The 23,987-nt window shown below is 45.6% G+C and overlaps 1 protein-coding gene across 1 annotated transcript; it reads left to right on the forward strand.

Moving 5' to 3' along the window:
* The first annotated feature begins 7,216 nt into the window (after window positions 1-7,216).
* Window positions 7,217-16,259, forward strand: GALR2 (galanin receptor 2). The gene is made up of 2 exons (XM_024206745.1): window positions 7,217-7,572; window positions 15,479-16,259. Exons 1-2 carry the CDS (start codon window positions 7,217-7,219, stop codon window positions 16,257-16,259), a joined length of 1,137 nt encoding a protein of 378 aa, XP_024062513.1.
* Window positions 16,260-23,987: the final 7,728 nt, after the last annotated feature.

The following is a 23,987-nucleotide window of genomic DNA, read 5'->3' on the forward strand; positions in this document are numbered from 1 at the left end:
ACCTCCTTCTCTTTGCGGAGCCCCCACAGGATGGGGAGAGAGGGCTCAGGAAACTGCTGGGATTTAATCCTTATCCCTCATCCTTATCCCAAATCCTGAGGGATTTGATCCCTCACTCTTACAGATCTTGGGAGACAGACCTGTCCTCGCTTACAGACAACCCCCTAACCTGAAGCAAATACTCACCAGCAACCACACATCACTGAACAAAAACACTGACCCAGGAACCTATCCTTGCAAGAAAGCCCGATGCCAACTCTGTCCACATATCTATTCAAGTGACATCATCATAGGACCTAATCACATCAGCCATACCATCAGGGGCTCGTTCACCTGCACATCTACCAATGTGATATATGCCATCATGTGCCAGCAATGTCCCTCTGCCATGTACATTGGCCAAACCAGAATAGTCTCTACACAAAAGAATTAATGGACACAAATCTGACATCAGGAAACATAACACTCAAAAACCAGTAGGAGAACACTTTAACCTGTCTGGTCATTCAATGACAGACCTGCGGGTGGCAATTTTGCAACAGAAAAGCTTCAAAAACAGACTCCAAAGAGAAACTGCTGAGCTGGAATTGATATGCAAACTAGATACAATCAACTTAGGCTTGAATAAGGACTGGGAATGGCTGAGCCATTACAAACATTGAATCTATCTTCCCTTGTAAGTATTCTTACACTTCTTATCAAACTGTCTGTACTGGGCTATCTTGATTATCACTTCAAAAGTTTTTTTTCTCTTACTTAATTGGCCTCTCAGAGTTGGTAAGAAAACTCCCACCTTTTCATGCTCTCTGTATGTCTATATATATCTCCTCTCTTCCATTCTATGTATATATACAGCTTATACTCAAATAAATTTGTTAGTCTCTAAGGTGCCACATGTACTCCTGTTCTTAACCCTTATTGTAAACATTGCCACTTTTCTACTTGCCAGTCATCCAGCCTCTTCCCGGTCCTCCCACATACTTGTTTTGTGAGCTGAAACAGTTGGGGACAATCTCCCTGCTGTGTCCCTGCCTCATTGCTTCTCCATTTCCTTTCAAACCACAGCTGAAAACAGATCTCTGCTCTCCCTCTGGTGCTGGCTTTATAGCTGGATGCTTTCATTTAAGCCATGTCTTCCCTGCAAAAAAAGTGTGATTTTACACAAAGATGTCTACATCAATGCAACATTCCAGTGGAGACAAGACACTAGATTTTACTTTGATGTAGGAGTTGAAGTAAACCACAGGTAGGAGATACAGGGTTGTACCTGAAAGTACAAACTACCTATGCCTTGTCTCCATTAGAATTTTACAGTGATAAAGAAATAGATGTAAAGACACCTTTTCTGCAGCGAAGACAAAACCTTATTCACCATACACAGTATTTGCCCCACTGCTTCCTGAAATTTATGTCAGACGTGGCCTTGTAATATTTAACTGTTCAAATCATTGTAAAGTTATATATTGGACTAGGTGACCTACTGAGGTCCCTGCCAGTACTACACTTCTATGATTGTTCAAAGTTGTACTTATTGTGTAAATTGCAGTATTGCTTAATCCAAGTATTCAAAAATCATGTAACAGGCCCTCAGAAATCATGACATTGGCTTACATTTTTTCAGATATTTTACAAATAATACCGTGGGGTTTGTTTTTATTTGCCTGTTGGTTTTATGGCCTCGGGATACATGGGTGTCACGTTTTCAAGCTTTTTTCTAACTATGAGGGCTGGAAACTTAAAATGAAAGTTGAGAGGGAAGGATAGTTCAGTGGTTAGGGTACTAGTCTAGGATATGGGACTCAGGTTCAAATCCCTGCTCTGCAATGGCTTTCTGAGTAGCCTTGGGCAAGTCAGTTAGTCTCTCTGTGCCTCAGTTCCCCACCTGTCAAATGGGGATAATAGCATGCACTACTTCACAGGTGTGTTGAGAGGATACATGCATTAAAGTCTGAGGTACTCAGATATTATGGTGATGAGGGCCAGCTAAATAGAGAGCGATTCTCATGTAAGTCCAGGAGATGGGGTTTTAAGAAAAACATATATCATGAGTCTTGCAATGAAAGCGGGGGAGCTGGTGACAATTAAGTTGGGTAAAACTCTTTAACTCCGTGTAACTATTCAAAAAATGTGCAATGAATGAAGCAATGTTCTCTCTTTATAAAGTGTGTATTGGACCTAGCCTATTTTTGTGCACTGGACTGATATGCACACCATATAAAGCATTATATACATGGCCTAATGCACTGTTAGGTCCTGATCCTGTAATTGCATGCATGTGGTTGGATCCCTGAGCCCATGCAGAGCCTCACTGATTTCACTGGGTCTGCACATCTGGGCAAGAATCCACATGTGTGCATGTACTTTCAAAAACACGGCTTTACAGCACATGCAACATGCAACAGGACCCATTCCAGGAGACCTATGCCTCTTCCCCTAGGCATGCAAAATACAACTTGCCTTCATTGCAAATAAGTTCTAAAAACATCATACCAATTACAGTTTCAAATGCTCATAACTGAAGAATCAAACCCAATTTTCACTATACTGTATTCGAAAGCCACTTCTCAGCGGGGGCTGTTTTCTGCCAAATTTCATTTTTCTATATCCAGCTACAGCTGTTTAAAAAAAATATTCAAGATTCCCCCCTCCAAATGTTCTCATATGCAGAAACAACTGCATCAGTTTTGTTCCTCAAGGTTTGAAAAATATAAATAAAAATTCACCAGGCCAACCCTGGAAAATTTCAGCCTCACAGCTGAAAGTTTTAGAAAATCATAAGCAACTGAAAACAAGAGGCTTAGAATGGAAATGCTTGGGCAACTTTTACCATGACATTGTATGTGTTCGTACCACCCCTAGCACATTAGGACCCCCAGGAGGTCTAGAGTCTCCAGACACTACTGCAATATAGTTATTAATCAATATCAACTCTTGTTAATTAATTTAATAATAATAATTAAAAATAATAGTACAGATCAAATAGATGTCATTAGTGCGCCAACTCTAATAAAACCAGCAGGTATTGTAATCCAAAGCTTGGAGGCTTCTGCCTCTGTTTATGTCCTAGCAGGATATTTGCACTGGATGCTGATGTGATAAACCAATGTAATCAGCAGTTTATATTGCAATTCTTTTACTCCTCCAGAGGGCTAAATTAGGCTCATTTATATCTGATTTTCGTTGAGCTCTTGTGCCCTCTTGGGGACATGAGGGCCTAAGTGAAAAATCACAATTTGCATCTTTTCTTTCCATTTTAAGTGTTTGACTTTAATCTTCTTTTTAATATTCAGTGTGTTTCCACCTGCTCTTAAGTTTGAGATGAGGCTCGCAGTATCGAGGTAGATTTCTTTACCAAACGTGTTTTTAAAGTGATGTTCATTTCAAGCAGCGAGGTGGGATTTGACTCAGATAACACACCTTTTTACAAATGATTGCTGTTTTCATTCATATATGTCTCATTAAGGCAGCCGAAGTCTATTACATTGCAAATGAGATACGCACAGCACAAGCATCCTCTCTAGTCTTCTGTCAAGGGAGTTCACTCTAATGATAAAGAATTAGTGGTATTTAGCTCAAGCACATTTCTAGCATGCCATCTCCCTCTTGATACTTAAAGTGCTTACATTTGCCAGGGGCTTTGAATCTGCTCTGGATTCTGTAAGTCCTAAGGATAAAACTGTCACTAGTTGGCTCATTGCACAGATTCCATCTGGAAACCTGCACCTTTTTCATCCTCTGGGGCAGCCGGGGGCTGAAAGAGGGGATGTGATGTGACTTGACAACACTGCATTGTTGGGGGAGCTACTGGGTTGTGCATGGGATACAGGGACCGAAGGTGCAAGGAAATGGGGAACTGAGTCTACAAACCCGGCTTGGAAGTGCCCCAAAGTTGTTCTACCATATGAGGGCTGGTAGCTGTCCTAGGCAAAATGACTTTGGTGATTTCAATTCAGTTTCCCATGGGTAAGAATTTGCATCACCAATGGTGGTTTTTTTTTACAGCTCCAGTAAGGGACCAAGGACTGAATAGGCTAAGGAGAATGAATTATCTTCTTGCTCCAAGAGGTGAGTCTTCCAAGGGTCAGGATCTATACAAAGAAAGACTTCGGTCTGCACTACCATCAACCCAGCACTCAATTTGCACAAACATTTGTAAAGAAACTTTGAAAAAGTTCTCAGTGTGTGTACACATAACTGCAAATGGTAAAGAAAAGAAACCCATGCAAGTCAATTTACAATTGCAATAGCCTGAGAAGGAACAGAGGGGGCAGCAAAATCAATAAAACAAACTATCAGTGTCTAGGAACAGGCTTTACAATGGAAAAGGGGGTTATTATTTATATTACAGTAGCACATGGTGGTAGTAGTAGTATTTACTACTAGTAGATCAGGGCAGCATTGTGCCAGATACTGTACAGACACATAGTGAGGAAATAGTCTAAACAGAGGAGACAAAGTATTGTTCCCATTTTACAGATGGACAAGGAGGCACAGAGAGACTGAGTGATTTGCCCAAGGTCACACAGAAAGCCTGTGGTTGAGCTGGGAACTGAACACAGATCTCCTGAGTCCCAGTCCAGGGCCTTAACCACCCTCCTTTTCTCTTGTTTTCAATAGGATGTCTGTCTTGCATTGTCTAGTGGCAGTTGTCCATTTCTGAATCGGGGGCTCAGGCAGTTCCATGCTGCAAGGCTCTTTTTGCAAATTGATAGCTTTTCTCCCAGAGTGGTTTTCGTCTTCCCTGCTTTTTAGTGGAAAAGTGTTATCATCTTTGACAGCTGTTAGGGTACAATTTTGATTCTTAATAAGACTCCAGCTGACTCCAGGCTCAATGGGAATTTATTAATCAAAGATTATTAGTCAAAGATTAACACTGCACAATACAGAAAGGAAGGTTATACGTTACCAAACTGATGCTGGAGAAGCATCTCTGCAGCTGGGTTCACTCCGAACTCTCAAAACCTCAGTTCCTTATATACCACAGGTGTATACAAAGAGAGAGAGAGAGAGAGAGAGAGAAATTCCTCTCCCCACCACCCAATTACAAGTGGAAATTCCTTGATGGTACCTTAGTTTACATGGCTGATAAACTAAAGATATTTCCAAACAAGTCATTTCCAACCAAGAAAATATCTGTGACAACAAGAAATTCCTGATGAGTTAAAAACATTTCTTAATAGTTTATCATCTCATCAAGTACAGAACACATTTGCAATAGCAAGTATCCCTCGTCGATAACAAATGGCTCCTTTCTGGACAGCTGGACATATTCTCTGGGGACCACTGGGATAAGAGTAAAAGATTACACACATTCCACCATTTGGTCACACATTGAGGTTTCACCTAAGTTTAAAGCACCTAGAATTATAGACACAGAGTATCAGTACACGGGTTTATATTAAGAGGATTGTGGGAGTTTGGTTCAGGTACAAAGAATCGTGGGCGTTTGGTATCTGCTAACATAGCTCGTTGCAGCCAGCATCCTTTTCCTAATCAGTAGAGCTGAGCATATAATTCACACCAAATACTGTATTCAACCTATTTACCCTCTTTGTTCTGGATAACCAGGAACAAAGTAGGATTCCCTACAATGCGTTTGTTCTCTGAATGCAGATGCAGGGTCTAGTGGTTAAAGCATAGGACTGGAGCCAGCAGATCCACTCTACGACTGATTTGCCTCCCACTTTGTGCAAGTCACTTCATTGCTCTGTGCCTCACTTTACCCATGTGCAGAGTACCTCACAGGGTTGCTACGAGGCTTACTTCGTTCATGCTCATAAAGCCCTTTGATATCATTAGGTGCGAAGTGGAAAGTATCAGTGATTTCTTTGTATTACTACTGGTCACCAAGCCCAAGCCAAGCGAACATCAGTTAAGTGAAACATACTCAAAGAATTGATGGTGTTCTACGACGATAAGAAAATAATTTGGAAAGGCACGAGGGGGAAAAATGCAATTTTGTAGCTGGTTGAGAGGAGAGGTGTTAAGGATTTGTTCCCATTGCGGCTGGGTTTGCTGGATTTCTTCTTTATTGCTCAAAAGATGATCAAGCCCACAACTCTTCTGCAACCTGAAAGCCAAAATAGATCGTTTTGATGCAGGGACCGTCTTTTGTGTGTGCAGTCACCAGCACAATGCAGCCCCCATGAGATCTGGAGATGCCACCACAATAAAAGAAATAACCATAGAAAAACTGGTCAGCTATTATTCCCCTAATATTTCTCTGATATTCCATCCAGCTCCTGCAGTCTTTCCTTCACTCCTGCAAAACTCCCACTGACTTCAAGGTGGAAGGACAGAGGACTCTAGGATTTGCCTCTGCTGGCTCAGAAGAAAGGAGCTAGCGGGATCAGAGAAAAAAATCAATAGTCCAGCACCTAACTGCTCTGTTGGATCCAGCCCCCGGAGCCTGTTCCACGACACGAGCTCCGCGCAGAGATCTGACACGTGTCAGAGCAGCTCTTTGCAGACGCAGAACGTCAGCCTGCCTGGGACAGCTACCTTCCGCCTGCGGGAGTTACAGGTGGCGTTGTTGGACTGGGAACGTTATTTCCCTTTACCCACCAGTTTTCCTTGGAGGAGAACTAAAGCAGCCCTTTGCCCCTCACAGAGGCACATGGGCAACTTCTGGGACCCCCCCCCCGATGTTTAGGCACGAAGGAACAGACCAGGGTTCTGGGGGCGGCCAGGAGGCGAGCCTTAGGTTTCCATAGACACCGTTAATTGTATTTCAGGTATTTGTCTCCAGGGAAACCAGAGCCTGGCTCGGATCTATATATTTTTTCCCCCGTATGCCGAGCACACAGAGCGCTGGGCTCCAAGGAGGGAGGGGACAGATAAATAAATAAATAAAAACTGCCAAGAAGTTTACTCTCTCCTCCCCCGGTCCCTTTCAAGACACCGCCGCGATGCTCTCCAGCGAGAGAGGCAGCAGGCGGTGAGCGGGGCTCGGAAAACGCTCCCGCGCCCGGCGAGAAGCCGAGCAGCAGAAGAGCGAGGGCGCGAAGCGGAGCGGACAACTCCGGAGCAACTTGGGCTGCGGCTAACCCCGCGAAGTAAGCGAGACTCCGCGGCGCGGCGCGTCGCACATCAGGGCAGCGGTTGGAGCTGAGAGCGCCCGGAGGATGCCAGCGAGCAAGGCGCCCCACGCTACCCGCGGCCGGAGTGTCCCTCGCTGAACAGCTGTGTCTGGGGAGGAGCCGGGGTCGCCGCGGCGATGAACAGCTCGCTGGCCCCGCTCAACGCGTCCGGCGGCGAGGCCGGCTGGCAGCCCGAGTCCGTGCTCATCCCGCTGGTGTACGCGCTCATCTTCCTGCTGGGCACGGTGGGCAACTCGCTGGTGCTGGCCGTGCTGCTGCGGAACGGGCAGGTGAATAACACCACGAACCTCTTCATCCTCAACTTGGGCGTGGCCGACCTGTGCTTCATCGTCTGCTGCGTGCCCTTCCAAGCCACCATCTACTCCCTGGAGGGCTGGGTCTTCGGGCCCTTCCTGTGCAAAGCCGTGCACTTCTTCATCTACCTGACCATGTACGCCAGCAGCTTCACCCTCGCCACCGTCTCCCTGGACAGGTAGGAAAGCGGAGAGGCCAGGGCAGCAGGGGGGCTGCCCTCCTTTCAGCCCCTCCTTGGCAAATAACTCTCAGCAACTTTCCTTGGTTACTTTCCAACCTGGCCAGCCAGCCAGAACCTCTCCCTCTCTGCCCATAAGTTACCAGGGAGAGCTGGAGGGCCAGGAACTCTGGAGCAGGAGGGAACTAGCAGCTGCAGCAGCTGCACTGGAAGGGCTAGCAGAGGGGTGCAGTGTGGGGGCAGGAGGCGAGCTCCCCCCTGGGACAGAAGGCTCGCACTGCTTCTTGCAGGGTGGTGCGTTCCTGAAAGTTGCGGAGCCCCAGCTGTCGAAGGCAATGTGCAAGCTGGGGTCTTCGCATGGGTGGTGGAAAGAGGCAGTTTAGAGGAAATGGGACTGTGCTCTGCAGAGAGAGGAGGGGAGGTGGGATTAGGCACCCTTAGACAGCAGAGCTGGGCATGCTAAATCACCTGGGACCAGTTCCTGGCCCAAGCCCAGCTCAGAGTAGATGAATTCACTAGGGGCACGGGGCGGAGGACCCCAAGGCATTCCCATGGCTGCAGGAGAGGGACAGATGAAACCAGCAGCACTTTGCTTTGGAGTGCTCAGCCTGGCTGGCAGAGTTCAGCATCACCACCCAAATTGTGGTCCACGTGCAGGGCCAGAGTCTCGTCTCACGCACCCCGGAGGAAATCCGGAGTGGGTCCATTGACAGGAGTGGCGCTACATCAGTGTGAGTGAGGAGAGAAGCACGACTGCTTTCCCTTGACTCAGCTCCCCGGAGGGGCCGGGAGGTTTTTCAGTGAAAGAGAAGGAGGGACATCAATGGAAAATGGTGTGATTTAAGCAGAGTTCAGTTAGGCCCAGTCTACACTTAAAGATTATATGGACCTAGCTAGGTCCCTCAGGGCTGTGAAAAAATTTATGCCCTAGATTGGCCTAGCCCCCCCTGTGGAGGCAGATAGAATTCTTCCATTGACCTAGCTATCGCCTCTCGCAGAGACAGATTAACTACATCGCTGGAAAAACACCTGCTGTTGATGTAGGAAGCATCTACACTACAGCACTGCGGTGGCCCAACTTCAGTGCTGCTGTAGTGTAGACATGGCCTAAAATCCCTTTTCAAGAGCGGAGAGATTAGTTACTGGACTAAACAGCACCAGTGTAAACTCAGTTTTACATCAGCCCATTGTGTCTATGGAGATGTCTCCGTTCCAGACACTACAGTGACACAGCCACGCCGCTGTAGTGTAGACACTTCCTACAGTGAGAGAAGGAGTTTTTCTCTGGCTGTAGTTAATCCACTCCCTGAGAGGTAGTAGCTAGTCGATGGAAGAATTCTAGTGCTGTCTACACTGGGGCTTAGGTCAGTTTACTAATGTCTCTCAGAGGTGTGAGTTTTTCACACCCCTTAGAGACGTAGCAAGGTTGACCTACATTTTAGGTGCCAACCAGGCCTGTGTTGTGGGTTTGCACCAATGTGAATATATAGGCTTTGTCTCCACTGCCAGAGTTGGGTTTTTACCTCAGGATAATGAAGGTGCATTAGCCAGCCTGCTGTAAAATCCTAGTGAAGACAAGGCACCTGTAGATTTTCCTGTGAGGGAAAGTAGGTGAGGTCAGCTATGGTCAGGGGGTGAGCTACAGGTGCCATATTTCCATTAAGATTTTACAGCAGGATAGTGAACACTGCCCCCCACCACCTTTTTTTGCACAGACATAGCCTTTAACTTGACCGGCTCACCCACGTGAAAACTATAACTACCTTGTCTTCTCTTGGATTTTAACTCAACGTACAAACACCTTTTGTTTTTGCAGTGAAAACATACCTGTGACATCAAGTCACACCAGTGTGATTTTCTTTGAGGGCCACAGAGAGATACAGCGATGGGTAAATGGGTGAAGCATGCAGGTCAAAATACATGAAAACCAAAGGGCAATATTAGCATGAAACGGTTCTCTCTCCCCTACAGAAGCTACAGTGGAGACATCCCCATCCCCAAGGAAAGCAGGTCATGAAAAGAGCAAGCTTGCTCATGTACAGTGAGTGGTAGCTTGATAAATAAGGGAGCGTGTTAATTAAACTGAAGAATTTAAATGAAGGTTTCGGAAGTGTACACTTCCTGAGTTTCCTGGTGGCATTGCCAGGGCTGCTTTTTAAGAGCAGACAACAAGAGAATGCTGGTGTAAAGCTAACAGCAGAGAAACTCCTGAGGGTCAGAGCGTGAATCCCTTATGCCTACCGATGAGCATTTACTTACCTGACAACAAGGTTACTTGTGCATGTAACTGCTCACTAGTGTAAGGAATGGGTTCACAATCTGGCCCTAAATGATCAGAAAGTTTTCAGTGTCTAGAATTGCTAAAGGACAACAAAGTTGCTGGGAGACGTATGGGAACAACAGGAGGCTGGAAAAAGGATTTCAAAAGAAATTGGCAGCTAGAGTCTGATCTCATGTACACCGACATACATGTGGAGAAAAGCTATTTAGTTCACTGGAGCCAGTCTAGATTTATACTGATGTAAATGAGATCAAAATCTGCCCCGATTGTTTTAACTCAAGGCTTTGGGAGATAAAGTGGCCAGGTTATCAAAACCAGAGAGAGAAACAAGCTACGACTGTCTGTGATCTTGGCATGGAGGCTTAGAAATAGATGTCATAATGTAAGCAGCAGCCCCAGCTCATTAAAGGAATTACAGAAATCACACCTGCTTTGTAAATAGCATTTGATAAATAGCAAAGTAGGTAAATCTTTTAAAAAAGAGTTATTATAGTTAAGCATTTCCACTCACCAACACCTTTTATTTGCATTACTTGAAAGAACATTTCTCTCTAACATACATTATTGAATATTATTATTATTAATTATTATTAAAACACAGGGTGACGATTCTAGGCTGGCCTGGGGGCACCTGACAATAAAATGAATGCTAGTTTTCAATTAAAACTGTCATGTCCAACAGCGAGGTTTGGAACTGGAATTGTCCCTAATGAAGGCAGCCTGCAGCGTTTGACATTTGTAATTGTGATTTCCTCCTGCTGATCTCTACCACCAATTCAGCATTCAAGAGGCTGAGAAGTAATTAATTTGCAGCGAGAAAGGTAACCGTGGCTCTTGAAGCTTTTCTATTAGAATATTTTCTATTTAAAGTCAAAAGTACTCGGCGTTCAGGGTACTTCAAACCTGCAAGATCTTTGGATTTTAAGAGCCAGCTAGAAAAATGCCAAAAGCCCTTTTTGCAAACTCTTGGCAGGCCCCTGTAACAGAAGCTAGACAGAAAGTGGTCTTTTCTTTGCCTTTCACAAAAGTGTATTTTATTTTTTATGTCTTATTTGTTTTGCAATAAATAATTGCTTTTAAGGATATGCAGCAGCCACTTGTCACCAAAGGAGCCATAGAAGGGTATGTATATTTCGGCTTGGCAGAATTCAGTTTTTATTTTTGTATAATTTTGACAGATAAGATCACTGTTTATTTTTAAGCATTTTTTCTATTTTTAATCGATTTAAATTTTCACAGTTGTGGGAAATCAGACAGACGGCAGACAATTATTTAGTGACAGACTTTGAGATGCAAAATATAAAAGCTTTGTAACCCAAATTGTCAACATTACATGTGGATATGGAGAAAGTAAATAGCCTTACGTCAAACCCTAATACGTTCTCAAGCAGCATTTTTCTTACTTTGCCGATCTGTATATTTTGATTATCATCAATGGAAGTATTTTTTCATCAGTTTGTGTATGTACAGTGGCGAAATCAATGTTTGCTGACATTTACGGATAGAAAGCTAATCCTTCCAAGCCTATGTATAATTAAAGCAGGTGAAGGGCCTGATTCTCCTCCCTCACCAATGTAAAATCAGGAGTAACTCGATTGATGCTGGTGGAGTTACACCTGTGTAAAACTACTGAGAACTATGTGAAACGAGAACTGAGGCTACAGGAGTTTGATGTATAATCGGGAGATTACTACACTATCATTTAAATCTTCCTACTGTGTGATCATCATGTTCCCGTTGTTTCTGATTATAGTTTTCAGAGGGAAAAACAGTGGGAGCTATGAATGAGATTGAAGGAAACTAACATTCTCTTGTTTGCTATCTCTCAGTAATCTCATCTTTCAAGACATTTTCAATGTGCCTTTCTTCACAGTATTTCGGTGCCAGTCTTCTGATACAATAATCAAATCAGTCCAAGACTAAGGATTCCAAAAATGAGGTTGGCATAAAATACCCTCAGAGTAGTACAAAATGGATCAAAGCCTTTCTTTCTCTTTTCTGAGGCACCTCTCACATGTCAAATCCTGCCACTTGATATATTTCAGTTCCAGTCTTGCATTTGACGCAAGCTAGTTAGATTCAATACTCACTGTTAGTAATGTACTAAATGATTCAATCGATGACTTCTCATTTGGGAGTGGAAGGTGCCCAGAACCTCACAGGAGGCACTCAGCTCTTTGCAGGATCAGACCCAAAATGTAAGGGGTGAAATGGCATGAATGGCAACAATTCTCTAGCAAAATTTTGCAAGCCAAAAAAATCTATGAATTTCTTGCCATCCGTAGTGCTCTCTTCTCACCACAAGAGCATCAATATTATGTTGCAGTGACTCAGCCTGGGGAATTCACCTTTTGGATGACACACGCAGGTCTGAGCTACACCTAAAATGTAGGTTGGCCTAGCTTTGTCGCTCAAGGATGTGAAAAATTCACACCCCCGAGAGATGTAGGTTTGCCGACCTAAGCCCTGGTATAGACACCGCTAGGTCAATGGAAGAATTCATCTGTTGACCCAGCTGCCACCTCTCAAGCAGGTGGATTTACTACTGTGATGGAAAACCCCTCCTGTCGCTGTAGCAAGTGTCTGCATTCCAGTGGCACCTCTGTTGCTGTAGTGCTTGTAGTATAGACATACACTTCAAGCACTTAGCATTTCAATGGTCATCATTGCAATAGCTGGATGGGATGAATTCTACAACCGCAAAGCAGAGGCTAGAGGGTAGTTTACACTTTTCTGGGTGTGCAGGCTTCCATCAGTTGGTTTCAGTGGACATCAGTTTAAATAGGGGAGGCTTGAAAAACAGAGCTCTGAAAACTTAAATGTCATGACTCTCCTCACCTCCCCCTCCTCCATAAAGGAAAGGTTAAGGGGTAGGCAACCTATGGCACGCGTGCCGAAAGCGGCATGCGAGCTGATTTTCAGCGGCACTCACACTGCCCGGGTCCTGGCCACCGGTCCGGGGGGCTCTGCATTTTAATTTAATTTTAAATGAAGCTTCTTAAACATTTTACAAACCTTATTTACTTTACATACAACAATAGCTTAATTATATATTAAAGCCTTATAGAAAGAGACCTTCTAAAAATGGTAAAATGTATTACTGGCACACGAAACCTTAAATTAGAGTGAATAAATGAAGACTCGGCACACCACTTCTGAAAGGTTGCTGACCCCTGGGTTAGATCCTGACGTATGCAACTCCGGTTGCCAGAGAGAATCCAAAGGCTGCAGAATTGGGGGATTTTCCATGCCAGTAGGGTTTGGGCTTGACCCTGCAATCAGAAAAGAACCCTTACTCCAGCAAACAGTCCCACTGGCTTCAGGGAAAAGGGCTGTGGAGTTGGGACTTTGATGGATCAGTTCCTGTTTAACTAGAAGCCCTCTAGCATCTTTCTCATGTTTTAGCTGGAGACTGTTTACTAGGCAATAACCATCAAGAGGAATTCACTAGTGGGCGTAGGAGGATGCTAAAAGCATGTTTAAAAAGCTTGCTGTGAATTACATGTGCATTTTAAAATTCATGCTGCTCAGGATTAGGGTAAAGCTATATGCAAACAACTCTAACCAGTAAGATCTCAGTCCTGCAATGTGCTTAGTACCCTGACCTCCCATTGACCAGCTACTGCTGGCTGCATATCAATAGCTATTTGCACATCCTCCACAGAACATTGTACATAATAATCCTAACTGATGTCTTTGTGCTCCTGGTAAGACTGAATCTACTTTGGGAGGTTTTTGATGGGCTTTGCAATGCAAGTCTATTAATTTATACTAATTTATGGTTACCGTTAATAACAATGAAAAAAAACCTTTAAAATGGTACATCAACCACATGTAATGATCGCCCAATAACCCCCCCAGGGAACAGAGCTGAAAGTCTGAGCCATTACTGTTTGAGCTGAAGGACTCTGCATGAGAGCTAGGAGCTGCAGCAAACTAACATCCTCTGTGGATTGGGCCCAGGTGGAGATGTGTAACCTACAGGACAGCTGATTACACGTCATCATCTTGGCACTTCACAAGCTTGTTTTGAAATGAGAGCTTCAGTGTGGGAGGTGGCCCAGGGTCGGCAGCATGCCCTGTTTCATGAGAAAAGAATAGGAACTCTGCATCTTTATTAGATGAAGGTCCTGCTCCTATTAAAGTCACTGGCAAAAACTCTCAGTGGCTTCAGTGGAAATGAAGTTTATAGTGCTGAAGGAAAAACCTTAGCCCTGTGTCACTCCAGTTTTAAGCCAGTGTAACTCCTCTGAAGTCAGTTACACCAGCATAGATTGCAGTAATGAAATGTGGATTCAGGCCCTTGTTCCCTCTCTGCCCGATGGAGAAAGAAAAATTCTTCTCCTTGAAAAAGTGATGGGTCATGCTCTTTCCCCGAGGACAGATCTGTTGGTAACCAGGACCTTAGTGCCAGGTGCTGAAATCAGAGAGCTGACTGTTTGTGGCAAATAAAATGATTCTCCAGCCCATACACCGGTGCACCACCAACCATTGTTTCAGAGCCGAGTCCCTAGGGAGACTCTCTGACGGATGTGGAGCTGACGAGATATAAATATTTTACATCTCTTAAAGAACCACATGGTCAAAAGACCAGAGCAACACGTGCCTGCAAACAGCAGCAGGTGCAGGTGCATAAAACGGGTCACTGCATTCACAAATACAAATGGGCATGTTTGCAGCTGCATTTTCAAGGGAGCACCAGTCACTGAAAGCATGGCCCTTTGAGTTTGCTGCTTTTACTATGTAATTGTCATATACAGAGATGGGCAAAACCATAAATTCAAATTTAAGTCCCTTTGGGTTTTGTGGATGATGGCATTTCAGACACTGAAATCCCTTCAACCCTATGGCTTTGGTTCCAGTTGGATCCCAAACTGAGGAAGCCTATTTTCTAGTTCTGTTCTGGATGTAACCAAGATATCCATGAGAATAAGCTTATTTATCCATCCAAGGTGACCGAGCTGTTGAGTGAGTGAGCTCGCAAGATTTTGACATTTTGGAAACGGCAGCTTCCAAGATGTAGGTGCCATTTAATCCAAACCAGATTCCTAGCCCCAATTCAACCTTAAACTCAGATCACACCCTAAAAATGATTTGGATCGGAGCTAAGCTGCCATGGCCCATATATTGTTATTATATAAAATGCAAAAGACATGGTGAAAATCAGTGACAAAGAAAAGTTTGAGTTACCATCTCCTCTACCTGGTCAGGCAAGTTGTCTATATGGAGATTTGACACCAGGCCAGGTGTGACTCTACAGCCTCCTAGCTAGCTATGCACTAATTGTCTGTTTGGACCCAGCTACCTCGCACTAAAAGTTTGAGACAGCAAGATGTCACAGCACACCATGGAACTTTTAGTGCGTGATAACAGGGTCCGTGTGGACAGTTAGCGCGTGGCAGGCTAGTGCGCTGTAGATTCACACCCTGGAGTGTCGTGCACAAAGGTTCTGTGGAGACAAGCCCTTGGAAATGGGATAATTAGTTGAACAAGAAATTACATTAGAAGTGCAAAGTTTTTCATTTTAACTCTTTTTCTCCTTGTGTTCTCCCCACATAGCCGGCCTGATGACGTTTTCTCTGTTTTAAATAGAACTGTCGTTTTGTTTGGTTCTCTCCCTTGCAGGTATTTGGCCATTAGATACCCTTTGCATTCTAGAGAACTCAGAACCCCCAGGAACGCGCTCACAGCAATTTGCCTCATCTGGGGTCTTTCCTTTATTTTCTCTGGCCCGTACCTCAGTTACTACCAGGAGTTCCAGATGGCCAACCTGACCGTCTGCCATCCCATCTGGAAGATCCCCCAACGCAAGATCATGGACATCTGCACCTTCATCTTCAGCTATGTCATCCCAGTGCTGATCCTTAGCCTCACCTACATGAGGACTATCCGTTACCTCTGGACTTCCGTCGACCCCATTGAAGACATGTCCGAATCCAAGAAGGCCAAGCGCAAGGTCACCAGGATGATCATCATTGTAGCGGTCCTCTTCTGTCTCTGCTGGTTGCCCCATCACCTGATCATCTTGTGCGTCTGGTTCGGCTATTTTCCTCTCAACCACGCCACCTACGTGCTCAGGATCCTCTCGCACCTGATCTCGTACTCCAACTCCTGCGTCAACCCCATCGTTTATGCCCTGGTCTCCAAGCATTTCCGCAAGGGCTTCAAGAAGATCTTCAACTGCCTCTTGCACAAGAAGGTGGCCAATAAGGTACATGTGGCACAGGTGACCAACACTGTCAGCACCCTGGAGGCGGATCTGACTGAAGTGACGCACATCAGCGAGCCCCCTCCTGCCAGGTCCTTCACCAGCTGCCAGATCCCAGGCCAGTCATGGGGGGAGACGGAGCAGCTAGGGCGCCAGCAGAAAGTAGCCAACTCCTTCATCACCTTCAATGTCACCTAGTGGAACTTCTTTCCTATTGGCTTTGGAAAAAAAAAATCTTCTGACTCTAGGGCAGTGTCACGTGGACCTGGGTAGGACTGAACTTTGGCTTTAATGTACGGCTCACAGGAATCTCAGCTTTTAAAATGCTGCTGCTTTCTAGCCTCTCAGCCACCGCGTGAATGATTAAGACTGCTATGTGGAATGTGGTTTCATTGCCATCCTCTTGGCATCATCGCATAGCTGCAGCGATCAAAACCTACGTTCCCCAAACCAATTCCTACACGTGCTAGCATGCGGCCCCCCACTTCGTTATAATGGTCAGTCAGTGTGTATGTGGGGAGGTGCTAGAGGGGGTTAGATTGGAAACAAATTATTTTATTTCCTTTGAGGAAGAGTTTTGCATCTTTGAAAGTCTTACGGAGCCACTTGGCTGCAAGAGAATGGCTTGTGGGAGCCATTTATAGCTCCCCTCACTAGCCTCGGCCCTAGAACATTCTCTCCAGATTGCTCTGCACTTCTAAAGCGGAGATCCTGCTTCGGTGCACATGGCCGACTGGGGAAGCTTGTTGCTGCGCTGGTAAAAGTCATTCCATTATAACAGCCAAAAAAGGGGAGTGGCTTGCTGAATGACCCTTCTGCTGTCACACGGGAGTCTCCAAAAGGGGTGTGTGGGGGACAGGTTTCAGAGGGTTTGTATATAAAGGCGCAGGAAGGAAGCTCAGTTCTCACAGGTTCTTCTTCTGTGACCTCACCTTTTTGCATTTATGACAGGAGTCTGTTGCCATGGAAATGCCAGTGATGTCACAAATGCAGCATTATGAGCCTGGTTCTTCTGTGCCATGCCCCTGGTGTGATCACTTGCACCAGTGCAAAGTGCATGTAAACGGCAGCCAGCCTGATTGGTGTAAATAGCAACGCAAGGTGTGGGTGGAGAAGTTGTCACCGTGGGATTGACAAGGAGGAGAACATGTGCAGAAGGACAAGCGGGTTGAAACACAAAGTGCTCTAGTCTCCTCCTGCAAGCAGAAAGGGGCCAGTCCAGTTGGAACCTGGGCAGGGGCACAGAAGGGGAGATATGCACTAGCATAACAAACAAGAATTTGACCAACTCCCTTTGGCATCATGTTGAGTCTCCAGGTTCTTCAGACCCAACTGAACGGCTATACTCACCTTTGGAACTCTAAAGGCCAGATTCTTTGGAGTGACTCCACTGAAACCAGTGAAGTTCCTTGGCTGAAAAGAAGAGTAGAATCCGGCTCATTATGCCCCCACTCCCTGAATGTTTAAATGCCTGTCACTTGCTTTGCACATCTGCCCTGACTACCACACACACTCATATTATACCACATCGGTTGTTACACCACCATTTTCTGAGCAACTTTCACCATTAATCTCACTGCAGATTCCACGGAAGTCATGCTCCCTGACTCCAGGCTCCATTTAGCTGAATTAGGCTCGGTGTCTGGGAAGACCCTTTGAACCTCATGTGACCCCTGTGTAAGTGTCTAGTTGCTACTGCTGAGTATTTGAGCAGGGTCACTGGACCCATTTTTATAGCGGGGGCCCTGAAAGTCACTGAACCAAACTGCAAACCCCAGGGAAGCCAGGCATTGGGTTGCTATTAGTGTTTCAAGCCAGGGGATGCTGCTTCACCCTACTTCCCTTCCAGCACCCTTGGCCAAGAGTCAGGCTCCAAATTGAGAAGTTTCTTTCCCTCACCTTCAAGATCTTTCACGGTTCTGCCCCTCCCCCTTAGTTCACTCATCGCCCTTCCTGATGACAGCCTCAGTCAGCCACTTGTCAGCTTCTCACACAAACATTTTCTCACTGCCCCTCCCTTGGAATTCCTGCCCTAAACTGATCTGAAAGCCCTCCCCCGCCTCGCCCTAACCCTCCTCCTCCAAATCCCTCCTCTGCCAGAATCAACCAGCCAGTCTAGGCTGAGGCATAGTTAAGAAAAGTTGGCATTTTATCTACCATAATACAAACGTACAGTTACCAATGTATATTACAATTCTCTGTATTTGATTGTATTGCATACATCACTGTGTTATTAGCTTGTAAGATCACTGGGGTCAGAGAACAGGTCTTCATATGTATATGTATGGAGTGAAGCACAGTGGGGCCCTGATCCTGACCAGAGCTTTCAGGTGCCATTACAATACAAATGTTAAATAGTATTAAGAAGGTGGATGTTTCCAGCATATCTCTGTGGCTTGGGCCACTTTGGACATGTGGCTAGCCCAATCAACATGGTTCCCATGCTTATCACTGACTGCTTAAGTTCTAGCCGTGGGTCCCCTTTTTCCACAGAATGACAAAGCCAGCCAGGGTTTTGAAGATCATTGCCATATACATCAGAGGTTGGATCTGAAACAATACTCTATGTCCAAATACCCCTGATAACGTTGGCATGTCTGGACTAGGATTGAAATCTTGGGGTGTGAGTTTAGTCTTCCTGACAGGTGACAGCATGAACACCTGCAAAGGAAGGTGGATCAGGGAAACTGATTTTTAGCAGCATGGGTTAGCCAGGTGCTGTTACTGAGGGGACAATCTGCCACTGATGAGATTAGCTGTGCTAACCATATGTGGGAGCATGGGGACTTTTATGTCATATAAGTGGAGCTGTGATTCTCACCTCATGTATATCTGTACTTACCACCCTGGTCTGTTTCATATGCTGTGTATACATTAGCACCTTTAATTGCAATGTGTTTCAAAGTGCTTTGCAGAATGTCCAGAGAGATCACTTTATATGTACCATTGAAATGGAGCCACCTCTTGGGTGGAACACAGCAGCAGCCCTACACAAGACATCTTAGGAGGCAAAGGAAGAATTACATAGCCAGTTGAACTTAATGGGCATATAAATCACCTATCTTGACCAAGACACCTGGGCTGATGCCAAAAAGAGCCATGGGATTTTAATTGCCACAGACAATCAGGACATCAGCTTGACATCTGATCCAAGAGAAGGCACCTTCAGTAGCTCCTCAGTTTGGGGCATCGGCTCAGTACCGGCTCAGCTAGAAGAGCGCCACCTACTGCATCACCATTCTTCTGCAGCATCTAAGTGCCCCTTGGAGAGCTTCTATGTAAATACTGACTCCGCCATGTAGTATAGCCAACACTGTATTCCATGAATGCTTAGTCCTGACACTGTGTTATGACATTAGGCCAGTGATACTCAGACCTCAGCGGTTCAGGAGCCAAATTATCAACATTACCCAAAAGAGCCACAGTTGTGTGAATTCATTGTTTCATTTACTATAGTACTATCTAGTCATATTTAAACAGTATGACAGGGAAATATATATTATTCTCACAGCAAAACGACTGACCAAGTATTATTATTTTATCAACTATAATTGGTTAATATCATAGTAAAAGCATCCTGATTGGTTAACAATGAAATCACAGAGCGTTTTAATACCATGTGCTGCAAAGAGCCTCAGGAGACCCGTTAAAGAGCTACTTTCGGCTCGTGAGCCTCAGTCTGGGTGTCATTGCATTAGGCAGCATGGGCTGCAGCAACCAGCATGGGAGCTGGAGAGCCAGAGCAAACCCCAGGGTCTGCCTGGATCCAGCTGCCTCAATAAAGAACCACCTTTATATTCATTACAGCCGAGTCCTGTCTCCTTTCACCCGGAGAGATGCTACAGGTGAGACGCTGCTTAGCTTGGGAAATCTGACAGAGGTGACACAGCAGCTGTTGGGGGATGGGGAGTGGTTTTTCTTTTGTTCATTGAGGGACCCTGAGTAAGAATCGAGTTCTGTCGATGATAAAGCTATGCCCTCTGGAGGATTGGGGTTTTTCTCTTCATCTGCCCCCCGAATCGGCATGTGCTAGGACTCCAGGCCACGCTTTATGTCTAAGAGATGCCATGAAGAGTGCAGTAGGACATACTGCAGGAGAAACTAGCCAGACGTACACTGCAATATTTGGTGTCCTCCGACCTTTGAGCCCAGTTGACCAATTTTAGCCTGTGGTAAGTGGGAGTTGCATGTACTCACATCGGACTGAGTCCGACTCTGACTCATGCACGGGGCTCTTGGAATGAAGGGCTCTGTGAATGGCTTTATAATTACAGCTGCGCTCAGTCTGTGGAGAGCGGTTGAGCGCTCGGTTAGTAGGTCCACTCTGGGATTTGACATTAGCAGTGCTTAAAAAAACAAACCCACATGCTTCGCCGCGCAGAGGTACGATCCCACGAAAGCCACACAGAATCCTCCCGAAGAACCCATTCTGCATTACAACTGGGAAGGAAATGGTTTACCTTTCCCACAAGAATTTGAGATTTTGACTTTTTTCCAGTCCCGAAACAGGACAAAAATCTTGAAAATTTTCATGAACTGATAATCTGAAAAAAAAAAAAAAAAAAAAGTGGTTCGGGACCACAGAAATGTTCCTTTAGATAATTTCAAACTATTTTGATTTTGCCCTTAAATTTGGGAACAAAAGGTCATTTAGGATAAAAAACTCCAAACTTTTTGTTTTGAAAATGTTGAAACAGGATGTTTTGGCAATTTCTGAACTTTTTATCCACATTTTTTCCTTCGAAACAGGAGATTTGGGGAAGCCGACCCTTTCTTGCAAACAGTTTCGGTTTTGATTAATTTACATTTTCCCATGAAAAAAAAAGTTTTGTCGGAAAGTTTCCAGCCTGCTCTACTCTTCATCCATTCCCCTCCCTAAGAGCCAAAACACTTTGTTTCTTTGTTACTGCGTCCAATGACCGTCACATTTCAGCCCAGATCTCAAGCCCTTTGAGTCTGCCGCACCCTTATCTGATACATGGGTTATACAAAAGCTTCTGGGACTGGATTTCTTTTTAAATGCATATGGCACAGTTGTGGATGCTAGATGCATAAGTCATTAATAATTATAACCAAGTTAAGCCCCGGGTCTGCTCACTTGGCCCTGGTCTGTTATATAAATCAGTTCACATTCAAAGTAACCAGACGAACAGTAATGGGCTTAGCAGATTTTTCAGGGGCTCCATCCTCGGGGCCACATCCCGAAGCCTTCACTAAGGCAACACTCTAATCAGCCATCAGCGGGAGACTGAAGGCCCTATCTGACGTTAATGGAAGCCCTCCCATTGACTTCAATGGGCTTTGGATCAGGCCTTGAATAAGGAATTCAGGCTCTGGCTCTAGAGACGGTCCCAAGGTGCAAAGTTCAAACCCTGACTTGGAGCTGAAATTTCCCAGAGTCCAGGGTGGTTAGCTGTAGGTTTTGGGCTGAAGCCCATCTCTGATCTAAACACCTTGGGAATAGAGGCTCTATTTACAACAAGCTCCTTCTCCAGTCCCTGTTGCTTTGATCCCTCCCCTGAGAAGCACTCAACTGTCAAACATTTTATCTTTCCCAACAAACCTTATTATAACCAGATCCAGCTAGCCCCACGCCGAGGACCATAAATTGCCCAATGCTTCTTTATTAATAATTATATTTAGTCTAGCCATGCACCCAGCATAAGTCACAGACGTTGATTGCATAAACAGCTCCATTATTTATCTCTGTATTTATCTTCTTGACTGAAACCTTTCATGGCAAAGAAAAACATGTAATAAGCCATCGAAACATGGCTAATAACAGCCTTCTCCTACTCCTCTGCTCTTGGGCTTGAGAGAGTCTCTTTTGGCTGATGGATGATCTCTCGCCGGACTGCATAGATTCACCTTTCAGAAGCAGGGTTTGTTCTTCGTCTCAAGAGACCAGCCGCTGGCTTATTTTAGTCACCCAGGGAAAAGTTCAAAGGCAGAACAGATTAAGAGAATGAGGGGGGCTGGAGACTCAAGTGATTTATTTGTGGGGGGAAATCTGGCTTCACCCCCAAACTGTTTGTTCCCTAGCTCTGAAAGTGTGATCAGCAGAAGTGCATTTCCATGGACTTGATAGGTCCTTCTGTGCTTTGCCTGATTAGGGACCTGTAACGGAGCACAGACTCACCACCGCTGCGCCTCCTGCTGGCTTGCTCTGGGAATTAGCTCATTCAGCTATAGAGCACCCTCTGCAGGTGGTGTATTGCATGTTGTCTGCTTGGCTGTGTTGTCTCCACCACCGGGACACGCGTCGCTCTCTGGACCGCGGTGTCCTCTTCAGGAGACTGCCCTCCAGCAGTGCCCACTACTCCATTCTCCCCCCTTCCAGGGGTGTATCAGCAGTCCTAGTCCACACCTGCCTTCATGGCCACCTGCCACCCCAAAGTCTAGTCCCTTACCTCAGGGACAAGGTGCAGTCCATGGGCCACGCTCCCTTGTGGCAAGGTGCGGTGGAAGGAGGGAGGAACAGGGGACCCAGGCCCGCCCACTACTCTGGACCCCAGCCCAGGGGCCCTTGAGTCGCAGCTGCTTGCTGCCTTCCTCAACTCCCCGTCACTGCCTGCCTTCCCTGGGCCACTTCCCCATAGCACTAGCACCCACTCAGCCCTTGTTTCAAGGCCTGCAATCTGGCAGGGTCAGCCAGAGCTTCCACTGCCCTGCTACCCTGCCCAGCACTGCTCTGTCCAGGGTGCCACTCCTTCTACCAGGAGCCAGTCCTCCTCCCTTGCTAGTCAGGAGGAGAGTGATATCTCCTCTGTGCTGCAGCCTTTATATAGGGCTCAGCCTGGCCCTGATTAGCTACCCACAGGCCCTTTCTGATTGGCTACCCATCTGTGCCGCCTCTCTGGCCCATTTTCTCCTGGAGTGGGGCAGCTTCCCCACTACAGGACCATATAGGTAACTAGACTGACGGACAAATCTATCACAGTACAAGGCAATATTTAATTTCATTGCAGCCTCCAGATCTCTGTGAGGTTCATTAGTATCCCCTCAGTTCTCTCCTCTACTAGCAAAATTCACATCATGTTACTTTTACATTGTCCTTTGGTTAGAAATCTATTGCAGAGCTGGTTTGCTGTATTGTGTTACAGCAAGAGTTGATTTCTCTCTTCCTGAACAACTTGAGGTCACTATGGCTAGTCCCGGCCACTGTCTATACCTCAGCAATATTTGTACATCTGCTCCCAGACTATGCCACACATTAGCAGCTCAGCAACTTTTGACACGTCAACTGACTTGAAGAAAGTCTTCATGATGAACTGTGTCCTAATGAGAACTCCTCCAGATCTTGGCACTGGGGAGGAGGGATGCAGATGAGGGCCTGGGATAGCCAGCAGCCGACAGAGCTTCTTTAATGACACTTACATTGGACACATATGGGATAGCTGCCATCTTGGCCAATGGACCAGGGATTGCATTGGGGACTGCCAGAGCTAAAAGCATGAGGTGCTATGGCTTGAGTCAAGGCTGTCTAGCTTCTGTGGATTGGGCTCATGGGGGACTTGTAACAGACTTACTTGTGGGTTACCTGTACAAACCACATAGTCCAATAGGTAAAGGAATGGACTAGAAGTCAAGAGACCTGGACTCTCTGCCTACAAGGCCATTAACTCATTGTTGGGCCAATCACTGCCCCTGTCTGTGCCTCAGTTTCCCTGTCTATAAAATGGGAGTGATTTATACTGATCATTCTCTACAAAGTGCTCTGAGATCTCTGGGAAGAAAAGTGCTTCGCAAGAGCTAAGGATTAATATTAGTAACTGTGACTTCACTCTTAGGAGAGTTGGCAGTAAAATGAAAAGGGAGAATAAAATGAAGCCCATGATTTCTAAACTGTGCACCAACATCTTTGCAGGTGATCAGAAAGAATGGCCTGGGCTAAACACCAGAAGGGCTTTACCGAGTCTAGCTCAA

Source organism: Terrapene carolina, unplaced genomic scaffold (assembly GCF_002925995.2).
Source record: "Terrapene carolina triunguis isolate 2854851 unplaced genomic scaffold, T_m_triunguis-2.0 Scaffold192, whole genome shotgun sequence".
Taxonomy (NCBI): Eukaryota; Metazoa; Chordata; order Testudines; family Emydidae; genus Terrapene; species Terrapene triunguis.